Below are 21,470 nucleotides of genomic sequence, written 5' to 3'. Positions count from 1 at the left end.
TACTTGTATTGTGACATCGCGAGGACAGACAACCGCCACCGACGCATTCTGTAAAGGTGCTCGCCATACTTGTATTGTGACATCGCGAGGACAGACAACCGCCACCGACGCATTCTGTGAAGGTGCTCGCCATACTTGTATTGTGACATCGCGCGGACAGACAAACGCTGTCACCTAGTCTAGCTTTATGAGCATGTTCCATATGATCCTGGGGTAACATGAAGCATATGATATCCGATTTTTAACATTTTCCCTCCATGACATGTTTTTCTTTTTTTTATTGTTTCTCTTAAAGATTCTCAGTCTGCCAGGTATGACGCCCTTAAAACGTGCGAAAGATTCCGAAACATAAAGCCTCCCAACTGGAACAAACTGGCGGACTGCACGGAATTAAAGGACAGCGTGACGCAAGGACTCCGCCAGAAAGCAGAGGAGACCTCCCGCATCCGGGTAACGCCAGACACCCCATCACACACGCACACACGCACGCGTGTGAATAATGAATGCGGAATAAATGGTAACACAATGTCTTCTATTAGGACGATGTGACGCTGGCGCTGGGAGACGTGAAGAACATGATTCAGAGGCAGCAGAGGATGTACGAGGAGCTGGAGGGCAGTTATCAGCTGCAGCTGGTATGTGTGACGCAGATCTGTGTGTTCCCGGGGTCAAAGCTCCGCCCACTCCAGGGGTCATTATAGACTCATCCAGAACACTGGCGGGAGCATGCACAGAATAATAGGGCACAGGGGGGGCTGCATATGGTGTGAACGGGCCCTTAGCCCTGCTTGCCCTAAGGCTGGGTTCACACCTGAGCATATCAAAAATGCGCGTTTGTCACACGTTTCGTGATGCACGTTTTTACAGCGATTCGCGGTAAAAAAACGCGCAAGAAATGTGCTTTTCCAAGGGCTGCTTGGCTGTATCCCAATGGAAACGCGCGACAAAAACGCCCCAAAGAAGCTCCTGTACTTCTTTGGGTGTAGGACGTTTTGTAGCGCGTTCAGACGGCCTGAAATACACCCAGGTGTGAACCATACCCATAGGAAATAATGAGATTTCGGTGTTTGAGCGTTTTGCAGAGCGTACGAACGCGCTACAAAACGCCCAGGTGTGAACAGGGCCTTAATGTAAAAGACTGCAGGCCCATCCTCGCCCCCCGCCGTCTCTCTCCAAAGATCAACTGTATTGGAAGTGACAAGTTCAATAAAGAGAACCTGGACCTGTCACCTCCAAATGCTATCAGACATGGGCTTGTTAGCTCCTGTGTGATAGCAATGAAGTTTAGTGGGGAAAAAAAATTGATAGAAAAATAATTAAATAAGTGAAAATCAAAGCAAGTAAAAAGTAATAAGAAATAATAATTCAAATTAAAAATTAAAAGGTGATTAAAGTAAAAAATTATAATATTAAATAAGTAAAAAATAATAAGATACAAAAATTTAAAAAAGTAAAAAAATTAAAACTAACCCTGCCTCCCACCCGCCATCTGGTTGCCATTCTCCATTGGTGGGGTTGGCGAGGACGGGGGCACATTGAGGAACCTGGCAGCAGAGAGGGTAAATCCGGCCCTGACCATATCCATCTAGAAGATTGTAAACTTACTTATTGAAGATGCCCATAGGATGGAGTTCCTCAAAGCACTGACACGTTTTCACGAGCCCTGTGAATATGCACTTCCTGGTGTCACCACTCTCGCAGAGCCTGATTTCTGAACTACAACTCAAGTGGTGGAGGAAGGGGGATATAGAAGAACGCCGGGGCTGTACATTACATAAGGAGACAATGAGGATTCATCACCTGTACAATGTTACATTTATTTTTCAGGGTCCAGAGTCCAGCTTGGATCTCACTGTAAGAGAACGTCTGGACCGTCCGCTGGTGAGAATCCTGCAGAGACACCCAGGAACCCAACTCCCCGAGAGCACCCTAATCTGCCAGGTAAATGTCAGCCATGTGCATGCACCCAGCCAAACGTGGACTTTAAAGAAAACATTGGTTACTAAGTGATCACTAAAGGGATGGGTCAGGTGATCATTAAAGGGATGGGTCAGGTGATCATTAAAGGGATGGGTCAGGTGATCATTAAAGGGATGGGTCAGGTGATCACTAAAGGGATGGGTCAGGTGATCACTAAAGGGATGGGTCAGGTGATCACTAAAGGGATGGTCCACCAAAAACTGCAACCATATGGGCCAATGCCTGCTTAAATCTGAATCCCTTCAGTCTTGCACAGTTGTACCGCCTCCTCTCCTGGACTGAAAAGACTTCCTCTGATGTTACTGCACAGTGCGAGCTTCTCACAAAGTACATTAGAAGCTTCAGCAAGTCAGATAGAGCGCGCCTCATTTCCTGGCTGGAGGACGTCCTGCATCGTCTAGCGATTTCCACCCCAGCCTGTATCTGGCTCAGCATGACATGTGGGCATTGCCTAGGGCGGCGGTCTACGTGCAAATACAGCCTGCCTAGGAACGCTAACTCCTCCGCTGACACCCACACGTCAAGCAATTCTGAAATTTGCATAACTCCTCCCACTTGCTTGCATCAGGGCTGAGGGCAAAGAGAAGCACAGAGGTCCAGTAATGGCATCACTGGAACTACAAAAATGAAATGAGAAAGTTTTATTTAAAAATGTCATTACAATGTTGATAAAATGGGGAGGGGTGTAAATAGGGTTGCCACCTTTTCTTCAAGTGAAACCCGAACACACTAGTGACGTGCGGACATTTTTTTGGGGGAGAATGAGTGGTGGCTTATTCATATGTAAATATCACAGTTAAGACTATTTTCAGTGGGGGCCCCAGTAGCCCCTATCTTAATTTTGGTTGCCCCTGTCTGTCTGACCTCTTGTGTCCGGGTCTCTGCTGCCATGAAACCCGAACACAGCATTCAAAACCCGGACTGTTCGGGTGAATCCTGGACAGGTGGCAACCCTAGGTGGAAACAGGAGAAGGTAAAATATAAGCAGAATAGACTTCGGCTTTAAAGAAGAGCAGGTTGGAGGCCAGTTATCAGCTGCAGCTGGTATGCATGACGCAGGAAAGCAGATCTGTGTGTTCCCGGGTCCTAGCTCCGCCCACTCCAGGGGTCATTACAGACTCACCCAGAACATTGGCGGGAGCATGCACAGAATAATAGGGCAGGGGCGGGGCTGCAGTCCTGGCCAGAATTAGTGTGACAATCTGGGAAATTATGTCATTTTAACACAGATACCGCGTTTACTGGATCGCACAGGCAGATCTTTTTTGCTGTCGCATGTCTGAACCACCTGGGAATTTTTTTTAAAAGGTAGCTTAGGCCGAAAATTTGAAATAAATCTGTCTTTTCATAGGTTCCATCCCACTCCGAATAACTGGACCTGTCCTTGCAGCACGGCTGTTTCCCTGGAACGCAATATTACTTCATGGCTGCTTATTATTACAAAGTATCCAGTTACATGCAACATTGTTTTCTTTAAGGAGCATTATGAGGCGAGTGATTTTCACTCAGCCTCATAATCTGAGCCGGCGTGTGACAATGAAACTGTCACAGGTCGGGAAGTAGATCGGGAAGTGAGTGAACACATACCGGCGCTCGCTCACTTCTCGATCCTGTCACTGCAGAAAGCTGTGACTGTCACTCACGGCTCCCTGCAGGGATTCCCCCCTCCCCGCTCCGATCCTCCAGTGTGATCACTAAAGGGATGGGTCAGGTGATCATTAAAGGGATGGGTCAGGTGATCATTAAAGGGATGGGTCAGGTGATCATTAAAGGGATGGGTCAGGTGATCACTAAAGGGATGGGTCAGGTGATCACTAAAGGGATGGGTCAGGTGATCACTAAAGGGATGGTCCACCAAAAACTGCAACCATATGGGCCAATGCCTGCTTAAATCTGAATCCCTTCAGTCTTGCACAGTTGTACCGCCTCCTCTCCTGGACTGAAAAGACTTCCTCTGATGTTACTGCACAGTGCGAGCTTCTCACAAAGTACATTAGAAGCTTCAGCAAGTCAGATAGAGCGCGCCTCATTTCCTGGCTGGAGGACGTCCTGCATCGTCTAGCGATTTCCACCCCAGCCTGTATCTGGCTCAGCATGACATGTGGGCATTGCCTAGGGCGGCGGTCTACGTGCAAATACAGCCTGCCTAGGAACGCTAACTCCTCCGCTGACACCCACACGTCAAGCAATTCTGAAATTTGCATAACTCCTCCCACTTGCTTGCATCAGGGCTGAGGGCAAAGAGAAGCACAGAGGTCCAGTAATGGCATCACTGGAACTACAAAAATGAAATGAGAAAGTTTTATTTAAAAATGTCATTACAATGTTGATAAAATGGGGAGGGGTGTAAATAGGGTTGCGACCTTTTCTTCAAGTGAAACCCGAACACACTAGTGACGTGCGGACATTTTTTTGGGGGAGAATGAGTGGTGGCTTATTCATATGTAAATATCACAGTTAAGACTATTTTCAGTGGGGGCCCCAGTAGCCCCTATCTTAATTTTGGTTGCCCCTGTCTGTCTGACCTCTTGTGTCCGGGTCTCTGCTGCCATGAAACCCGAACACAGCATTCAAAACCCGGACTGTTCGGGTGAATCCTGGACAGGTGGCAACCCTAGGTGGAAACAGGAGAAGGTAAAATATAAGCAGAATAGACTTCGGCTTTAAAGAAGAGCAGGTTGGAGGCCAGTTATCAGCTGCAGCTGGTATGCATGACGCAGGAAAGCAGATCTGTGTGTTCCCGGGTCCTAGCTCCGCCCACTCCAGGGGTCATTACAGACTCACCCAGAACATTGGCGGGAGCATGCACAGAATAATAGGGCAGGGGCGGGGCTGCAGTCCTGGCCAGAATTAGTGTGACAATCTGGGAAATTATGTCATTTTAACACAGATACCGCGTTTACTGGATCGCACAGGCAGATCTTTTTTGCTGTCGCATGTCTGAACCACCTGGGAATTTTTTTTAAAAGGTAGCTTAGGCCGAAAATTTGAAATAAATCTGTCTTTTCATAGGTTCCATCCCACTCCGAATAACTGGACCTGTCCTTGCAGCACGGCTGTTTCCCTGGAACGCAATATTACTTCATGGCTGCTTATTATTACAAAGTATCCAGTTACATGCAACATTGTTTTCTTTAAGGAGCATTATGAGGCGAGTGATTTTCACTCAGCCTCATAATCTGAGCCGGCGTGTGACAATGAAACTGTCACAGGTCGGGAAGTAGATCGGGAAGTGAGTGAACACATACCGGCGCTCGCTCACTTCTCGATCCTGTCACTGCAGAAAGCTGTGACTGTCACTCACGGCTCCCTGCAGGGATTCCCCCCTCCCCGCTCCGATCCTCCAGCGCTGACTGGCGGAACAGACGGAGGAGGGGGTGGGTACTGCGGGCTCTGCCTCTAGATAGGCAGAGCCAGCTGTCAATCACGCAGCTGGGTGGATCTCGATAGTAATGTCGGGATCCGTCCGGGCTGCAGCGTCTCAGTATCCCGCGAGCTGTAGCTCCCTATATACTGAGCTTAGGGTGACGGGAGGACGCTAGTTTGTGTCCTCCCGTTACCCTTCGGAGAACTATGGGGAAAAGCCCTGACCCAATAGTTCTCCTTTAACATGTAAATCACTGGTGAGCGCCGTTCTCTTTTACACAGAAGAGAAAATAGCATTAGCCTAAGAACATTCGAGCAGAAGAAGAGAAAATACACTAAGAACATTCGATTTTGCCCCATTCACACAACAGCTGGTTCATTCACACAGAATGAATGTATATACAGTTTCACTGGATGAATATACAGTATATATATATATCATATTTCTTCTGTTCTCTCTCTCAGGGCTCTGCTTCTCTAGAACAAGCTCTCAGCAAAGCACAGGACAGGATCGGCGTTCTGCACATGATACAAATGAAGCTGCGGGAGGACCAGGAGAACAAGATGTGGGGAGAGCGCATTGACCGGGCCGCCACCAGGCTGCGGGTGAAGAGCGCCAAGGGCCGGGGAGAGAGGCTGTGCCTGTGAGGAGAGGGGCAGCCAGGAGGATGTCGTATCAATAAACCGTGACAACGCTGATGTGTGAAACTATACCGACGGCTGTGAATTAAAGCAAAACACTTTATTCTGCTGCGTCCCCTGACTTCCTGTGCGCCGCAGCCCCGAACTTCCTGTCATGGAGCATGCACCAAAAATGCAATTTCCCTTCATTACTCTCTTTTTTGAACTTTAGATTTTTATTAAAGTATATAGGGTTTGCATTGTCAACAATAATGATTACATCCGATTATGGCAATACATAAGGATCTTCATGTATACAAAAATTTTGAGGTTCCTATAATATCCTCTATTGGAGCAAATAAGCATGTAGTAAGTACAAGAACTAGGATGATAATAACTAGTCTTCTTGCGTGATTACCATTAATCAGGAATATACACCTTAAACAAAATACAACAGGAAAGAAGAGAGGAAAATATAGAGGTGAAAGGCTAAAGTGTAAAGGGAAGAGTGACAAGGAACCATGGAAGATCAATCCATTTAGTGAAGTGAAGGCACAATGTAGAACATGGTAAAGTCAATCTACTAACATACTTCAAATATTTCAAATATCAAGTTTTGAAAAGTGAATCCAAGTGTCCCACCTTTTGTGGAACAAAGTTCCAGAATTCAACCTATATGCAATGGAACGTTCGTATCGACAGGTGGAGGACACTCTATGAATGATATCCGATATAGTTGGAATATGTGGAGTTCGCCAATTTCGTGCAATTAGGGTCCTAGCTGAAAATAGAATATGCATGACAACTGATCTGTATTCCTGCGGATATTCATCAATAGAGACACTCAAGAGCGCCTTTTCAGGTGACAGCGGCCCTTCATTACTCTCAACATGTCCCATCATGCCTAGTGCCGGTGCGCATATGTCCAATGTCATTCATCAAATTTTCCTGATCTGAGGTCCCTCCCCACCCCGACACGGCACAGGCAGCCTGTGGTGGCAACTTGTAGAAGGCAACTTATAGAAGGCTCCTCCCTCTCATGGAGGAGCAGCCAGTGGCGGGTCTTTTGTATTTGTTGTTCTCTCAGGCTCTCTGCGCAGGAAGTGTCCTCATATCACTCTAGCCCCATCCTGGGACCGTACATAGGACCCTGCAAGGGAAAGGGGCCACCCTAAATCCAGAGGTCAGGTCCACACCCACAGGGACTATCTAAAAGAGCGCGAGATTTGGTGATCTAAGCAGCATTTTAACCCCTTAATGACCAAGGCCTTTTTTTAATTTTTCTGCACCCATGTTAAAAATCCACATTTTAGGCCTGATAATGACTTCAATCCCCCCCAAAATATATTTTCTGAAAGCCGAAACCCTGTAGAATAAAAGGGCGGCAGTTGCAAATTTTGTATGTTGCACGATATTAGCGCAACTTATTATCAAACCCAAAAATTCTATGAAAAAACGCATTTATGTTAAATTTAGTGCCCCAGAACATGATAAAATACCCATTTTTAAAAAATAAAATATATAAGATGAGGTTACGAGTACATAGATACCCAACACGCCCAGGTTACAAATTGTGTGCGTCTGTGAAAACGGCGACAAAATTCAGTACCCACAAAAAGTCCATAGACGACGCTTTAAAAGCCCCTACAGGTCATCAGTTTAGAGATACACATACGTAGGCGCACCCGGCGCATGTTTACAGAAGAACGCGCGTGTTCGCGGGGGACTTTAAAAATGTTTTAAATGATCACTCTGTAACAAACGTAGAAATACTTTGCCGCACTCCTTACCGGGAAGCCCCAAAATAAGGGGGGGGAGGGTGCTCGCAGTGACCGCGGATGGCGCAGCCAAACAGTAAAAAATAAACGGATGTCATCAGCACACCAATAGTGTTGAAGTCCAAAGTGTTTGTTTATTGGAACATCATGTCATCGCTGAGCCTGATGAAGGGGACCCTGCGTGGCCCCGAAAAGCGTCAGTTCTGGTGACATGATTTTCCCTTAAACAAACACTTTGGACTTCAACACTATTGGTGTGCTGGTGACACCCATATCACTCTGTAGTCCCATCCTGGGACCTTACATAGGACCCTGCAAGAGGAAGGGACCACCCTAAATCCTAAATACTTGCCCCCCATGTGATAGCATACTTGCTATTTTACTTGCCCCCCCATGTGATAGCATACTTGCTATTTTACTTGCCCCCCATGTGATAGCATACTTGCTATTTTACTTGCCCCCCCATGTGATAGCATACTATGGGGGGATTATCCCGTCATAGGTCGTGAAGGGGTTAAACGGGTACGCTGCCAGTGACGTGCACTGGTCGTGAAGGGGTTAAAAAAGATAATTACGCTTTAATATCACTTTAAATGAATTGCTTTAAAACATGGATCCTGTTCTGTGCAGTTGCAGTTCCTCCCCGTTAGCTCTGCTGCTGTTTGTGGTGCATCACATGTGTATATTAAACATGACTACGCACCTGAAGGGATCTCAATGCGTGACTTTGTCCAAAACTGACGCCCTGATCGAGACCTCTCGGCATTAAAGGCTCCTGTAAGACAATCCGAACAAGTCTCAGATCCAGTTACTATGTGATACCCAAACGTCATGAATTAAAACTTCCTTTACCTTCACTGACTGAGCCAAATCTTCCTTCATTTGTGTCTCACGCTCTCCCCCTCCCAAGCGCCGCAGCTCACAGTGGGAGGGTTTCAGCAGCAGAGGAGGTGCTGTCAATCTAGAAAGCAGTGGGCGGGACTAGGTGTGGCCAGGTGCTGATTGACAAGCTACAGGCCTATGAATCAGCAGTGACAATGCTGTTAGCCACTCCCCCCTTCAACATCTTCTCTTCCCACTGTAGTGCAAAAAGGCACAGCTTACATGAGAGTGACAACTCTGCTTTGCATTCAGGAACAGTGCAGCATTGTTGTCGCCACATCACTGGCAGGATAAACAGGTATTTGTGGGACTATGCAGGGGAAATAAGAGAAAACTGGACACATTTCCGTACCAGGATTTGAACCAAGCACCCAAGTACTGTAAGGCCAAAGTGCTAAATACTGAGCCACTGTTCTGTTTTTTGTCTTTGTCCTGTACTCTGTGTATTTTTCTTTTTGCATTTTATCGTTATATATGTACTCTTGTTTATATGTGTTCATTAAAAAAACATTATTTTTGATGTTTCTTTCCCGAAAAATTTGTTTTTTTTTGTTACAAGCGGCGGTCCCGGAGAGGTGAAATTTGCTTCCGTAACTTCCAGGAGCCAATTAAAGCCCGCTGCACCCTTACAAAGCACTATGGGGGGAATTTATCAATACTGGAACAGATTTGCACTGCAACCAATCAGCTTCTCTCTCTCATTTTCAAATATTACCTGGGCAAAGTGAAGAGAGAAGCTGATTGGCTGCCATGGGCAACGGCTCCAGATTCAGTTTTGATAAATTCCCCCCTATGTTTTCACCTTCCCCATTGACTTCAATGCATTGTACCAAAAAGGCGAATTTTACTGTCTGCTCCTCATTTTCAACTGAATTTCGAGGTGACTAGAACTTTCGAAGTGGCTCACCCTAAGGGCCCATTTACATTTTCATGGTGCTTTAATGTGAGTTTAAGCAACCACCTAAAAATATGCAGCAAAATTGGAAAACATGGGGCAAATTTATAAAAACTGGAGCAGACAGAACCTGGAGCAATTGCCCATAGCAACCAATCAACTTCTCTTTTTAGTTTGTTCAGTTACGCTTTAAAAATGAGAGAAGCTGATTGGTTACTACGGGCAACTGCTCCAGATTCCGTCTGCTTGTTTTTATTAGTTCCCTCCATTATTTGTATTGCAATACACTATTGTGCATTGTCTTAGCGCGCTGGCGCAACACATGTGCTTTGCATTACTATGTGTTAGATATAAATTGGCCTTTATTAACTACTAGCAATGACATGGAGGTTAAATGCTATTCAGCTTCTATTGAATTTACAAGTTCATCCAACTTCCACATCCACACAACTTATTAATTGCCATTACATTGTCACTGTGTCAGATCTAAATAAAGTTGATTCATCCGCCAAGCACGATGGCGGCATTTCGCCAGTACTAAACATGACGCTCGCCGCCTCCCAGCCGCACTTACAGCACAGCCATGCCCTCTTCAAGGATGAAGGTGCGGAAGTGACGTGACCGCTGGTGCCCTAGACAAAGATGGCACCTCCATGCTTTCTTCGTACGTTTTGCTGGGATGACGTATCTCCCTACGTGGGGGCAGAGCTGGGGGTTTAGGCCTAAACGGAAGTATGGGCCCCTGTATAATTGAGTAGTAGACCCCGCCCCGGCCTCTTTCCGCTCTGAGCTCCGACCGGCTAGGACCTAGGCGAGCAGACACGTGAGTGATAGATGAGGTTCCTGGGGCTCCGGTCGGATCGGAGCGGGTGCATTGTGTGCGGGAGGGAGCTGGGAACACCGGTAATGGTGGGCGGGGCGGATATTGTGCGGGTAACACACGTGGCGATGTGTTCCCTGGACTGACACGAGTCCAGCACTGTACACACGCCGCTGGGTCCGGGGTCAGGCCTGTGTGCGGGGCAGTGAGTAGTGTATGGTGTGTGTACATTGATCCTGGCATGGCTCTGCAGTTATAAAACTCCATATCACTTCCCTACAGATGTGCATTAAAGAGAACCTGTCTCCAATGACTCCCTTTAGAAAAGACTTCTGATTCTATATAAAAACAATGGATTCCCCCGATTCCTCTTCATGTGATTTTATACCCATGTGTCCCTTCCTAGCACTATGGAAGGAGCCTCTGTGCTCTCTGGAGCTGGCTGTCTATGGCAATCTGATTGTATAACCAAGTCCATGCCGTGTGATAGGACTCTTATTACCTTACCTCATCTGGGCAAAGTGACAGGTTCTCTTGAAAGTGCATGTTGTAGAGGTGATGGCATTCCAGTTAAGCCCGCATTCACGTGTGTGTCCATGACTGTGCGCCAAACACACCACATGTTGATGGAAAAGCTGCAAAACCTAAAGGAAGTTTGGGAATTGAGTGATTGGCGGTATGTGATTGGCCCAGTCCTCCTGGATCCGTGGAGCCGGTGATCGGCCCGGCCGTCCTCCTGGATCCGTGGAGCCGGTGATCGGCCCGGCCGTCCTCCTGGATCCGGTGTGCACGATATTAGCGCAACTTATTATCAAACCCAAAAATTCTATGAAAAAACGCATTTATGTTAAATTTAGTGCCCCAGAACATGATAAAATACCCATTTTTAAAAAATAAAATATATAAGATGAGGTTACGAGTACATAGATACCCAACACGCCCAGGTTACAAATTGTGTGCGTCTGTGAAAACGGCGACAAAATTCAGTACCCACAAAAAGTCCATAGACGACGCTTTAAAAGCCCCTACAGGTCATCAGTTTAGAGATACACATACGTAGGCGCACCCGGCGCATGTTTACAGAAGAACGCGCGTGTTCGCGGGGGACTTTAAAAATGTTTTAAATGATCACTCTGTAACAAACGTAGAAATACTTTGCCGCACTCCTTACCGGGAAGCCCCAAAATAAGGGGGGGGAGGGTGCTCGCAGTGACCGCGGATGGCGCAGCCAAACAGTAAAAAATAAACGGATGTCATCAGCACACCAATAGTGTTGAAGTCCAAAGTGTTTGTTTATTGGAACATCATGTCATCGCTGAGCCTGATGAAGGGGACCCTGCGTGGCCCCGAAAAGCGTCAGTTCTGGTGACATGATTTTCCCTTAAACAAACACTTTGGACTTCAACACTATTGGTGTGCTGGTGACACCCATATCACTCTGTAGTCCCATCCTGGGACCTTACATAGGACCCTGCAAGAGGAAGGGACCACCCTAAATCCTAAATACTTGCCCCCCATGTGATAGCATACTTGCTATTTTACTTGCCCCCCCATGTGATAGCATACTTGCTATTTTACTTGCCCCCCATGTGATAGCATACTTGCTATTTTACTTGCCCCCCCATGTGATAGCATACTATGGGGGGATTATCCCGTCATAGGTCGTGAAGGGGTTAAACGGGTACGCTGCCAGTGACGTGCACTGGTCGTGAAGGGGTTAAAAAAGATAATTACGCTTTAATATCACTTTAAATGAATTGCTTTAAAACATGGATCCTGTTCTGTGCAGTTGCAGTTCCTCCCCGTTAGCTCTGCTGCTGTTTGTGGTGCATCACATGTGTATATTAAACATGACTACGCACCTGAAGGGATCTCAATGCGTGACTTTGTCCAAAACTGACGCCCTGATCGAGACCTCTCGGCATTAAAGGCTCCTGTAAGACAATCCGAACAAGTCTCAGATCCAGTTACTATGTGATACCCAAACGTCATGAATTAAAACTTCCTTTACCTTCACTGACTGAGCCAAATCTTCCTTCATTTGTGTCTCACGCTCTCCCCCTCCCAAGCGCCGCAGCTCACAGTGGGAGGGTTTCAGCAGCAGAGGAGGTGCTGTCAATCTAGAAAGCAGTGGGCGGGACTAGGTGTGGCCAGGTGCTGATTGACAAGCTACAGGCCTATGAATCAGCAGTGACAATGCTGTTAGCCACTCCCCCCTTCAACATCTTCTCTTCCCACTGTAGTGCAAAAAGGCACAGCTTACATGAGAGTGACAACTCTGCTTTGCATTCAGGAACAGTGCAGCATTGTTGTCGCCACATCACTGGCAGGATAAACAGGTATTTGTGGGACTATGCAGGGGAAATAAGAGAAAACTGGACACATTTCCGTACCAGGATTTGAACCAAGCACCCAAGTACTGTAAGGCCAAAGTGCTAAATACTGAGCCACTGTTCTGTTTTTTGTCTTTGTCCTGTACTCTGTGTATTTTTCTTTTTGCATTTTATCGTTATATATGTACTCTTGTTTATATGTGTTCATTAAAAAAACATTATTTTTGATGTTTCTTTCCCGAAAAATTTGTTTTTTTTTGTTACAAGCGGCGGTCCCGGAGAGGTGAAATTTGCTTCCGTAACTTCCAGGAGCCAATTAAAGCCCGCTGCACCCTTACAAAGCACTATGGGGGGAATTTATCAATACTGGAACAGATTTGCACTGCAACCAATCAGCTTCTCTCTCTCATTTTCAAATATTACCTGGGCAAAGTGAAGAGAGAAGCTGATTGGCTGCCATGGGCAACGGCTCCAGATTCAGTTTTGATAAATTCCCCCCTATGTTTTCACCTTCCCCATTGACTTCAATGCATTGTACCAAAAAGGCGAATTTTACTGTCTGCTCCTCATTTTCAACTGAATTTCGAGGTGACTAGAACTTTCGAAGTGGCTCACCCTAAGGGCCCATTTACATTTTCATGGTGCTTTAATGTGAGTTTAAGCAACCACCTAAAAATATGCAGCAAAATTGGAAAACATGGGGCAAATTTATAAAAACTGGAGCAGACAGAACCTGGAGCAATTGCCCATAGCAACCAATCAACTTCTCTTTTTAGTTTGTTCAGTTACGCTTTAAAAATGAGAGAAGCTGATTGGTTACTACGGGCAACTGCTCCAGATTCCGTCTGCTTGTTTTTATTAGTTCCCTCCATTATTTGTATTGCAATACACTATTGTGCATTGTCTTAGCGCGCTGGCGCAACACATGTGCTTTGCATTACTATGTGTTAGATATAAATTGGCCTTTATTAACTACTAGCAATGACATGGAGGTTAAATGCTATTCAGCTTCTATTGAATTTACAAGTTCATCCAACTTCCACATCCACACAACTTATTAATTGCCATTACATTGTCACTGTGTCAGATCTAAATAAAGTTGATTCATCCGCCAAGCACGATGGCGGCATTTCGCCAGTACTAAACATGACGCTCGCCGCCTCCCAGCCGCACTTACAGCACAGCCATGCCCTCTTCAAGGATGAAGGTGCGGAAGTGACGTGACCGCTGGTGCCCTAGACAAAGATGGCACCTCCATGCTTTCTTCGTACGTTTTGCTGGGATGACGTATCTCCCTACGTGGGGGCAGAGCTGGGGGTTTAGGCCTAAACGGAAGTATGGGCCCCTGTATAATTGAGTAGTAGACCCCGCCCCGGCCTCTTTCCGCTCTGAGCTCCGACCGGCTAGGACCTAGGCGAGCAGACACGTGAGTGATAGATGAGGTTCCTGGGGCTCCGGTCGGATCGGAGCGGGTGCATTGTGTGCGGGAGGGAGCTGGGAACACCGGTAATGGTGGGCGGGGCGGATATTGTGCGGGTAACACACGTGGCGATGTGTTCCCTGGACTGACACGAGTCCAGCACTGTACACACGCCGCTGGGTCCGGGGTCAGGCCTGTGTGCGGGGCAGTGAGTAGTGTATGGTGTGTGTACATTGATCCTGGCATGGCTCTGCAGTTATAAAACTCCATATCACTTCCCTACAGATGTGCATTAAAGAGAACCTGTCTCCAATGACTCCCTTTAGAAAAGACTTCTGATTCTATATAAAAACAATGGATTCCCCCGATTCCTCTTCATGTGATTTTATACCCATGTGTCCCTTCCTAGCACTATGGAAGGAGCCTCTGTGCTCTCTGGAGCTGGCTGTCTATGGCAATCTGATTGTATAACCAAGTCCATGCCGTGTGATAGGACTCTTATTACCTTACCTCATCTGGGCAAAGTGACAGGTTCTCTTGAAAGTGCATGTTGTAGAGGTGATGGCATTCCAGTTAAGCCCGCATTCACGTGTGTGTCCATGACTGTGCGCCAAACACACCACATGTTGATGGAAAAGCTGCAAAACCTAAAGGAAGTTTGGGAATTGAGTGATTGGCGGTATGTGATTGGCCCAGTCCTCCTGGATCCGTGGAGCCGGTGATCGGCCCGGCCGTCCTCCTGGATCCGTGGAGCCGGTGATCGGCCCGGCCGTCCTCCTGGATCCGGTGATCGGCCCGGCCGTCCTCCTGGATCCGGTGATCGGCCCGGCCGTCCTCCTGGATCCGTGGAGCCGGTGATCCATCGAGATCTCCAAATGGTGACTTCACATCCGGTGACTGCCAGTAGGAGATTTAGACCAGATGGAGCTAGTGCGTGTGCGCTAGCCGCCTCAATCCTGAAATCCCCGCACTGCGCCTGCGTGCCTTCATCCGGCATGTCGAGTTCTCCAACGCTACTCGCATCGCTTGCGTGTCTTCACCTTCCCTGCCATGCAGGCGCACTGAGTGGGGTTGTAGGATTCGACTGCAATTATGGAGCCGTGCGGTGACACCAGTTAGAGATTTGGACAAGGAGTGTATGAATTATTGTATTCGTAAGGCTGGCGCACACAGTGTCCACAGGTGGTCTGACGCTCCGACTCGCAAGTCACTGGACGTGACATCAGCCGTCGGTGATCTCGAAGTGTTGGAGGTCAACAAGGACGTCATCTTTGCCAACCACCTTCTGGAAATACTAGTTGCCTGGCTGTTGTGATGGTCCTCTTCAGTATTTCAGTCACTGACCTAGAACTATTCTACCGATAAGTCTGACTTTCCCGATCGGCATATTTGTTCCTGAAAGTACTGATGGCAAGCGGTATAATTGGTAAGTAGCATCTTCAGGAGGATATTGGCAATGTGACCCTTAAGGAACACCGTAAACATGGAAGGCTAGAGAAGGTAGGCATAGTTTTTGCCTCTACCAGTGATCAAGGTTTCAGTGTATTTTGGAGGTGTTGCACTGCCAGACTCATCTAAACATACGACTAGGTGCGGGGAGGGGGAGCGAGGATTATACTATGATGCATACATGCAATACCTGATTTATGTTCTATATCTGAAAGGACGGGGGGAAAGGTGTATGGGTGGCCATTGCCTGCGTGGTTTCAGCGGTCATTAGTAAATACAAGATTGCCATTTGATCTCCAGTTTCCTATTGGTGTTGGGTTTGGATATCGCTCTCATTGGAATCTCTTCCTGTTCATCCAACTCTTGTTTTTGTTGCAGGATGGCAGATTGGGAAAATGCTCCTGTCGGGGCCGAGTCCCCTGAAATTAAACTGTTCGGGAAATGGAGTACCGATGATGTCCAGATCAATGACATCTCACTGCAGGTACGGGATATCATCTGGAAGTGTAATCCAAAGCAGCCAGATGTTCACTGTCATTGTCTAGCATGATGGTGGATGGAATTTGGTTGCTATGGACAATACCTTGACTTGGTCCTCTGGTCAATCCCCTCTGAAGTGTTTATTTATGCAGTCTTTTGGGCCAAGGCCCACGTCCGTCCCCCCTCCAGGGCCGTGCCCGCTCACGTCCGTCCCCCCTCCAGGGCCGTGTCCTGGGCCATATCATTTGGCATTCATGTGAGGTTCTCTCATTGTTGGCTTTCCTGAGAAACCATTAGGTTATTTCTCCTAAAGCTGAAATAACTAGAGTTGGGTAGACCCTTCTGTAGTACACACAGTTTAGTGTTATTTTAAAGAGTGCAGCTTTGTCGCTCAATATAATGCAGCCATCAACCATTTTATAAGGAGGACAAACACCTCGGAGAATGCAACCTTTCAGATCACTTTGAACACATGTTGCAGAGATGTCACTCGAGTGTTTTTGCCGGTTTGATAATAGTTGTGCTCGCGCTGTGTACATGACGGGTATACTTTGATAAGATCTGTATGTGTTACTATGAATTTTGATTTCCAGGATTACATTGCCGTTAAGGAGAAGTATGCCAAGTACCTTCCACACAGCGGAGGTCGTTATGCCGCCAAACGCTTCCGTAAGGCCCAGTGCCCCATTGTGGAGCGTCTGACAAACTCCCTCATGATGCACGGCAGGAACAACGGCAAGAAGCTGATGACGGTCAGGATTACCAAGCACGCCTTTGAGATCATCCACCTGCTGACCGGGGAGGTGAGTAGAACTCTGTTCAGACGGCCCGATCCAATCACCATTTCTAGTAGCCTTTAAAAGACTAAAATGTTCTGCTTTGGAATGAGACGTTGGGCACAATTCACAGAGTTTACATCAATATTTGTAGAGTTCTAACTCTTTTTAGCCATGTTTGGTTCTCATCTCCGAAATCAAACATTGTGGAAAATGTTGTAACTGAGCGAATTGAGTCCTTTGTGCACTGGTATGTCCGGACCACACAAGTTACGTGGAATAACTTAGTTGTAGGCAGGTTTGGGGTGGCAAATGTAACTCTTGAAATATAATTCAAGTTGCGCCAGTCTTGTGGTATGTTTAGACCTTCATGTCTCTAGATGTGCAAATTATTTAAATTAGCAATTAACAAAATTTAAAGAACTATGGGGTTAGGGCTTTTCCCCATCGTTCTCCTAAGGGTCATGGGAGAACATAAACTAGCGTTCTCCCCGTCACCCAAAGCTCAGTATACCAAAACGCTGGAACGGATCCCGACATTGCTGTCAAGATCCACACAGCTGCGAGATTGACAGCTGGCTCTGCCTATCTAGAGGCAGAGCCAGCTGTGCCCGTCCATTCTGCCAGTCAGCGCTGGCTGGATCGGGGAGGGGGGATCCCTGCAGGGAGCCGTGAGTGACGTTCACTGCTCTCTGCAGGGATAGATCGAGAAGTGAGCGAGCGACGGTATGTGTTCGCTCACTTCCCGATCTACTGAGCCGACGTGTGACCGTTTTAGTGTCACAGGTCGGCTCAGATTATGAGGCGAATGAAAATCACTCATCATAATTCTCCTTTTTAACCCTCGTAGTTGGGTGTTTCCCCTGCACGGTAAGGGTTAACGCCTCATTTTGGTCTAGGGGCTGGATTAAATAAAATATACTAGACCGGTCCCTGCAGCCTCCTTTTTTTTTTTTTCCTTGGGCTCTGGCGTCCTAAACCCTGCTGAGATCGCACCTAATACAGGTTAGGGTTAGCAGACCATACACCTATAGATTGCCTGCAGATTTTCTATGGTCAGATTCCTCCATCTACGCTACACTGTGGGGATGGAGGAATCTCCGGCTGGGCCAAGCTTCAGTATCTTGCTAGTCGGCCCCGCTGGCTCTCCAAACACCTAAACAATGCCGGTATCCAATCAGATTGTTCAGGTGTTTTGAGAGCCAGCGCGGCCGACTAGCAAGATACTGAAGCTTGGCCCAGTGGGAGACTCCTCCATACACACAGAATAGCGTAGATGGAGGAATCTGACCATAGAAAATCTGCAGACAATCTATAGATGTATGGCCAGCAGTAGACGTGAGACTGTCAAGGGACATTCCACCAGCTGGACGGAGTAGGTGAGTGCTGGTTGTCACAGGACCGAGTATCAGGTGAGTATTGTGTGTTCTGGCCCCTAGACCAAAACTGACAGTTAGCCCTTGCAATGAGTGGATAGCCCCACTGCGAGGGTTAATTTTATTAGTTGGAGTTCCTCTTTAATCATCATCAGCATTGACTTTCCAGCAAACCTGTGTTATCACTTGGAGCTTTGTAACCGAAATTCAAGCTGGCCACCCAGGTTACAATAGTGTGGTGACCCACCATCCAGTTTATATCCAGTCAGATAGACCCGCACTATACAGAGGTTTGGAAATATACCACAGAGATCGTACTATTAGATGGTATTGGGTTTGGCTAGCTCTGGTCTTTGCCTGGTTGGCCAGCATCGCACACACAATTCTTTCCATTATCCTGATTTTTGGAAAGGTGGGAAACCTGTGTATGTTGGGAGTGTATATTGGGCCTTATCGCCTTGATTTGCAGTGAATGTGTTTTATGCCGGCCATATACATACCGGTGAATGTTTAATCATTTATCAGATTGTTAAACAATTTCTTGGCACAGCGAGCAAAAGATAATCGCCATTTACACTTTCTGGTTTCCCTCCCAGTCGGCCCTTTTGTCATTTCAGCAACATGCCAAGCTAAAGGGGCTGAATCTGTGCAAGAAGCTTGCTAAAGGTCCAACTGTACCTGGTTCAAGTGTCAAATGCATCCGGTTGTCAAAGTACCTGTAAACCGAACACGTTATCAACATCAGGGCGATGCTTACCCCTCACACTGCCCCCCCCTCCCCCCCTCTGGGTTTAGCATGCCGTTTCCCCATAGACAGAAGTGTTCTCAGTCTGTAGGTAGGGATAAATGCATGATTGAAACTTCCTCCCTGGAACCCTGTTGCTGTCGCTCTCCAGCTAGGGACAGGCTGATGGGTGTACAGGAGTCCATATGTCTGTGTGAGTCTAGTTCACTGATAATGCAATGCTGGGTGGAGGTTGTGGCAGCAAAACTGACTATGGGGGTTGCAGGCACGCTGTGCGTCCTCATATCCTCTGAATCCAAGTAACAATCCCAGGAATGCAAACTGACAATATTTTTTGTTTTTCCTCCTTTTTTCAGAACCCTCTGCAAGTGTTGGTGAACGCCATCATTAACAGCGGTCCCCGTGAAGACTCCACCCGTATCGGTAGAGCCGGAACAGTGAGGCGACAGGCTGTGGACGTGTCCCCACTGCGAAGAGTCAACCAGGTGACTGCAGATTAAGTATTTTAAATTTGGGCCATCTAGCGCTACATTTTTAAGTCCGTTTTTGGCCATCTGAAACATGTTCCCAACCCAAAAAGGGTTTTAAAGTGTACCTGTCATACAGAGTGCTCAACTGGTATTCCACAATCAAATTATCTGGCACAATGGCATGCTTCAGTGATGTACTAGTTCCATTTAAATTTGCTACGTGCCCAAAATTGTGATGGGATTTGGGCAGCAGGTGCACTTTAAAGCATCTGCAGATTCTCACCTATTCGAATGACACTTCCACAGTCCTTGTTCTGGTCTGGATCTCTGTGCTCTTCTATAGAACTGACACCTCAAACCTTTCAGCAATGGACGCACTCCAGGAGCGCTCTCTGCATAACTCCTAATTGCAGTTTACACGGACTGAACCCAACTTAAGAGATCTATGGGTTAAGTGTTCCCCCCCCCCCCATAGTTCTCAGGGTTATGGGAGGACATATACTAACCTCCTCCCATGACTCAAAGCTTAGTATATTGCGTGCATACTAAGAGCGCCACAGGCGGGACGGATCCTGACAAAACCGTCCAGATCCACCCAGCTGCATGAGTGACAGCTGGCTCTGCCTATCTAGAGGCAGAGCCAGCTGTGCCCCTTCCCGTCCGTTCCTCCACTCAGCTGAAGGGGAGGTGGGGGAATCCCTTAGTGGAGCCGTGATTGACGGTCACGCAGGGAGACTATCGGGAAGTAAGCAGATCGGCGGCATGTTTCTGCTCACTTCCCGATCAATAGAGCCGACCTGTGACAGCTTCTTTGTCACACGTCGGCTCTAACTATGAGGATGAGTGGAGATCACTCGCCTCATAGTTCTCCTTTTTAGGGATCTGAGTGCTCCTGTAGAACGTCTATGCCGCAGTGTTGGAAAATGTTTAGCTGACATAAGATTCTGTTTCTCTAAGTCTTGATCTCTTGTTATCGCAGGCTATCTGGCTCTTGTGCACCGGTGCTCGTGAAGCTGCCTTCAGGAACATTAAGACCATTGCAGAATGTGTCGCTGATGAGCTCATCAATGCAGCCAAGGTAAATGAGGGGTGCACGGGGTGAAAAATCTATACTGAGGGGTCATGTGACATTGAGTTATTAAATATAAGGTGCATGTGTCCATAGACTGTAAAGTTTGAAGCTGGTTAAAAGTTGGAGTGTAAATAGATCAGATATTTTATCTGTTCAGCTTTATGAAGGAAATCTGTACTGACAATTGCGGAGACTGCCATTGGTGACTCCTGAAATTGCTGATTGCCTGGCTCTAGATTCAGTAGTTTAAGACAAATGTGTAAGTCAGGAAAGTCAGAACTACTAATTAGCATACTTCAACTAGGTCAGTGGGAATTTTCCCAGACCATTGGCTCTACATATGACGGTCAGGGATCTTGTGTTTTTTGGAGGAGAGGTCAGCAGGGCAGTCTCCCCCATACCTCTCATAGCCAAGGATTCCATCTGGTGCTGGTTTCATTGTAAAGAAATCACTGTGCACGATGCTGTGGTGATCTCTTTTCTCCTCACCAGTGCCGAACTGGAAGGAAGTTAGGGGATTCGGCTGTGACAAATGGCATCCATACTGACAGGTTCCCTTTAGAGACTGTTGCTTCAGTTAGTGAAAAGTGACAGGTTGTGCTCTTCTCCATTCCTTTATTGGAGCCACAATCCCTGTGTAAGCTGTGTATTAGTTGATGTTGGAGCTTACATAGGGTTAATGACATCCTGCCCACAAGCGAGTGTCTGGGCCTGACGATTGGCTGCTCAGACCCAAGCAGCATGTCCTTGGAAGGAATGGGAGGAAGTTGTGTGCTCCCCCATATTGGTAAGCACCAGCTATTTCCCATAGGGCACTGACATAGCAATGGCATAGTAGGGCAGCCTCAGTGAAGTATTGCATGGAGGGGTTATGTCATCAACAGAGTCTCAACAGACCTCTCCCTCTGCATTCTCAGTAGATGGAAATGAGTGTCTGGGTTGCTTCATTGACTGAATTCATCCTCCTATTTCTTTTAAATGGATCTGGGGGGGGGGGGGGGGGGGGG

The 21,470-nt window shown here is 47.1% G+C and overlaps 2 protein-coding genes across 3 annotated transcripts in view; both read left to right on the top strand.

Annotated features, from left to right (window-relative positions):
* CCDC105 (coiled-coil domain containing 105) overlaps window positions 1-5,994 on the top strand; it is a 16,399-nt gene extending 10,405 nt beyond the window's left edge. Inside the window, exon 7 of the mRNA XM_018571564.1 lies at window positions 5,812-5,994. Coding sequence (XP_018427066.1) covers window positions 5,812-5,994 — 183 coding nt within the window. The remainder of the gene's footprint in view (window positions 1-5,811) is intronic.
* Window positions 5,995-10,289: 4,295 nt separating this feature from the next.
* The window catches only part of RPS5 (ribosomal protein S5), an 11,645-nt gene continuing 464 nt past the window's right edge, over window positions 10,290-21,470 (top strand). Inside the window, exons 1-5 of one of the 2 annotated variants that reach the window (XM_018571580.1) lie at window positions 10,290-10,345; window positions 15,923-16,028; window positions 16,618-16,827; window positions 19,278-19,406; window positions 20,371-20,469. In XM_018571580.1, coding sequence (XP_018427082.1) covers window positions 15,924-16,028; window positions 16,618-16,827; window positions 19,278-19,406; window positions 20,371-20,469 — 543 coding nt within the window. In that variant the 5' untranslated portion in view covers window positions 10,290-10,345; window position 15,923. Of the gene's footprint in view, window positions 10,346-13,994; window positions 14,102-15,922; window positions 16,029-16,617; window positions 16,828-19,277; window positions 19,407-20,370; window positions 20,470-21,470 lie in introns of those variants that run through there. The other variant, XM_018571579.1, reaches the window with a different exon arrangement.

Source organism: Nanorana parkeri, unplaced genomic scaffold (genome assembly GCF_000935625.1).
Source record: "Nanorana parkeri isolate BGI_ZX_2015 unplaced genomic scaffold, ASM93562v1 scaffold1784, whole genome shotgun sequence".
NCBI lineage: Eukaryota > Metazoa > Chordata > Amphibia > Anura > Dicroglossidae > Nanorana > Nanorana parkeri.
This window is presented reverse-complemented; position numbering and strand designations above follow the sequence as displayed.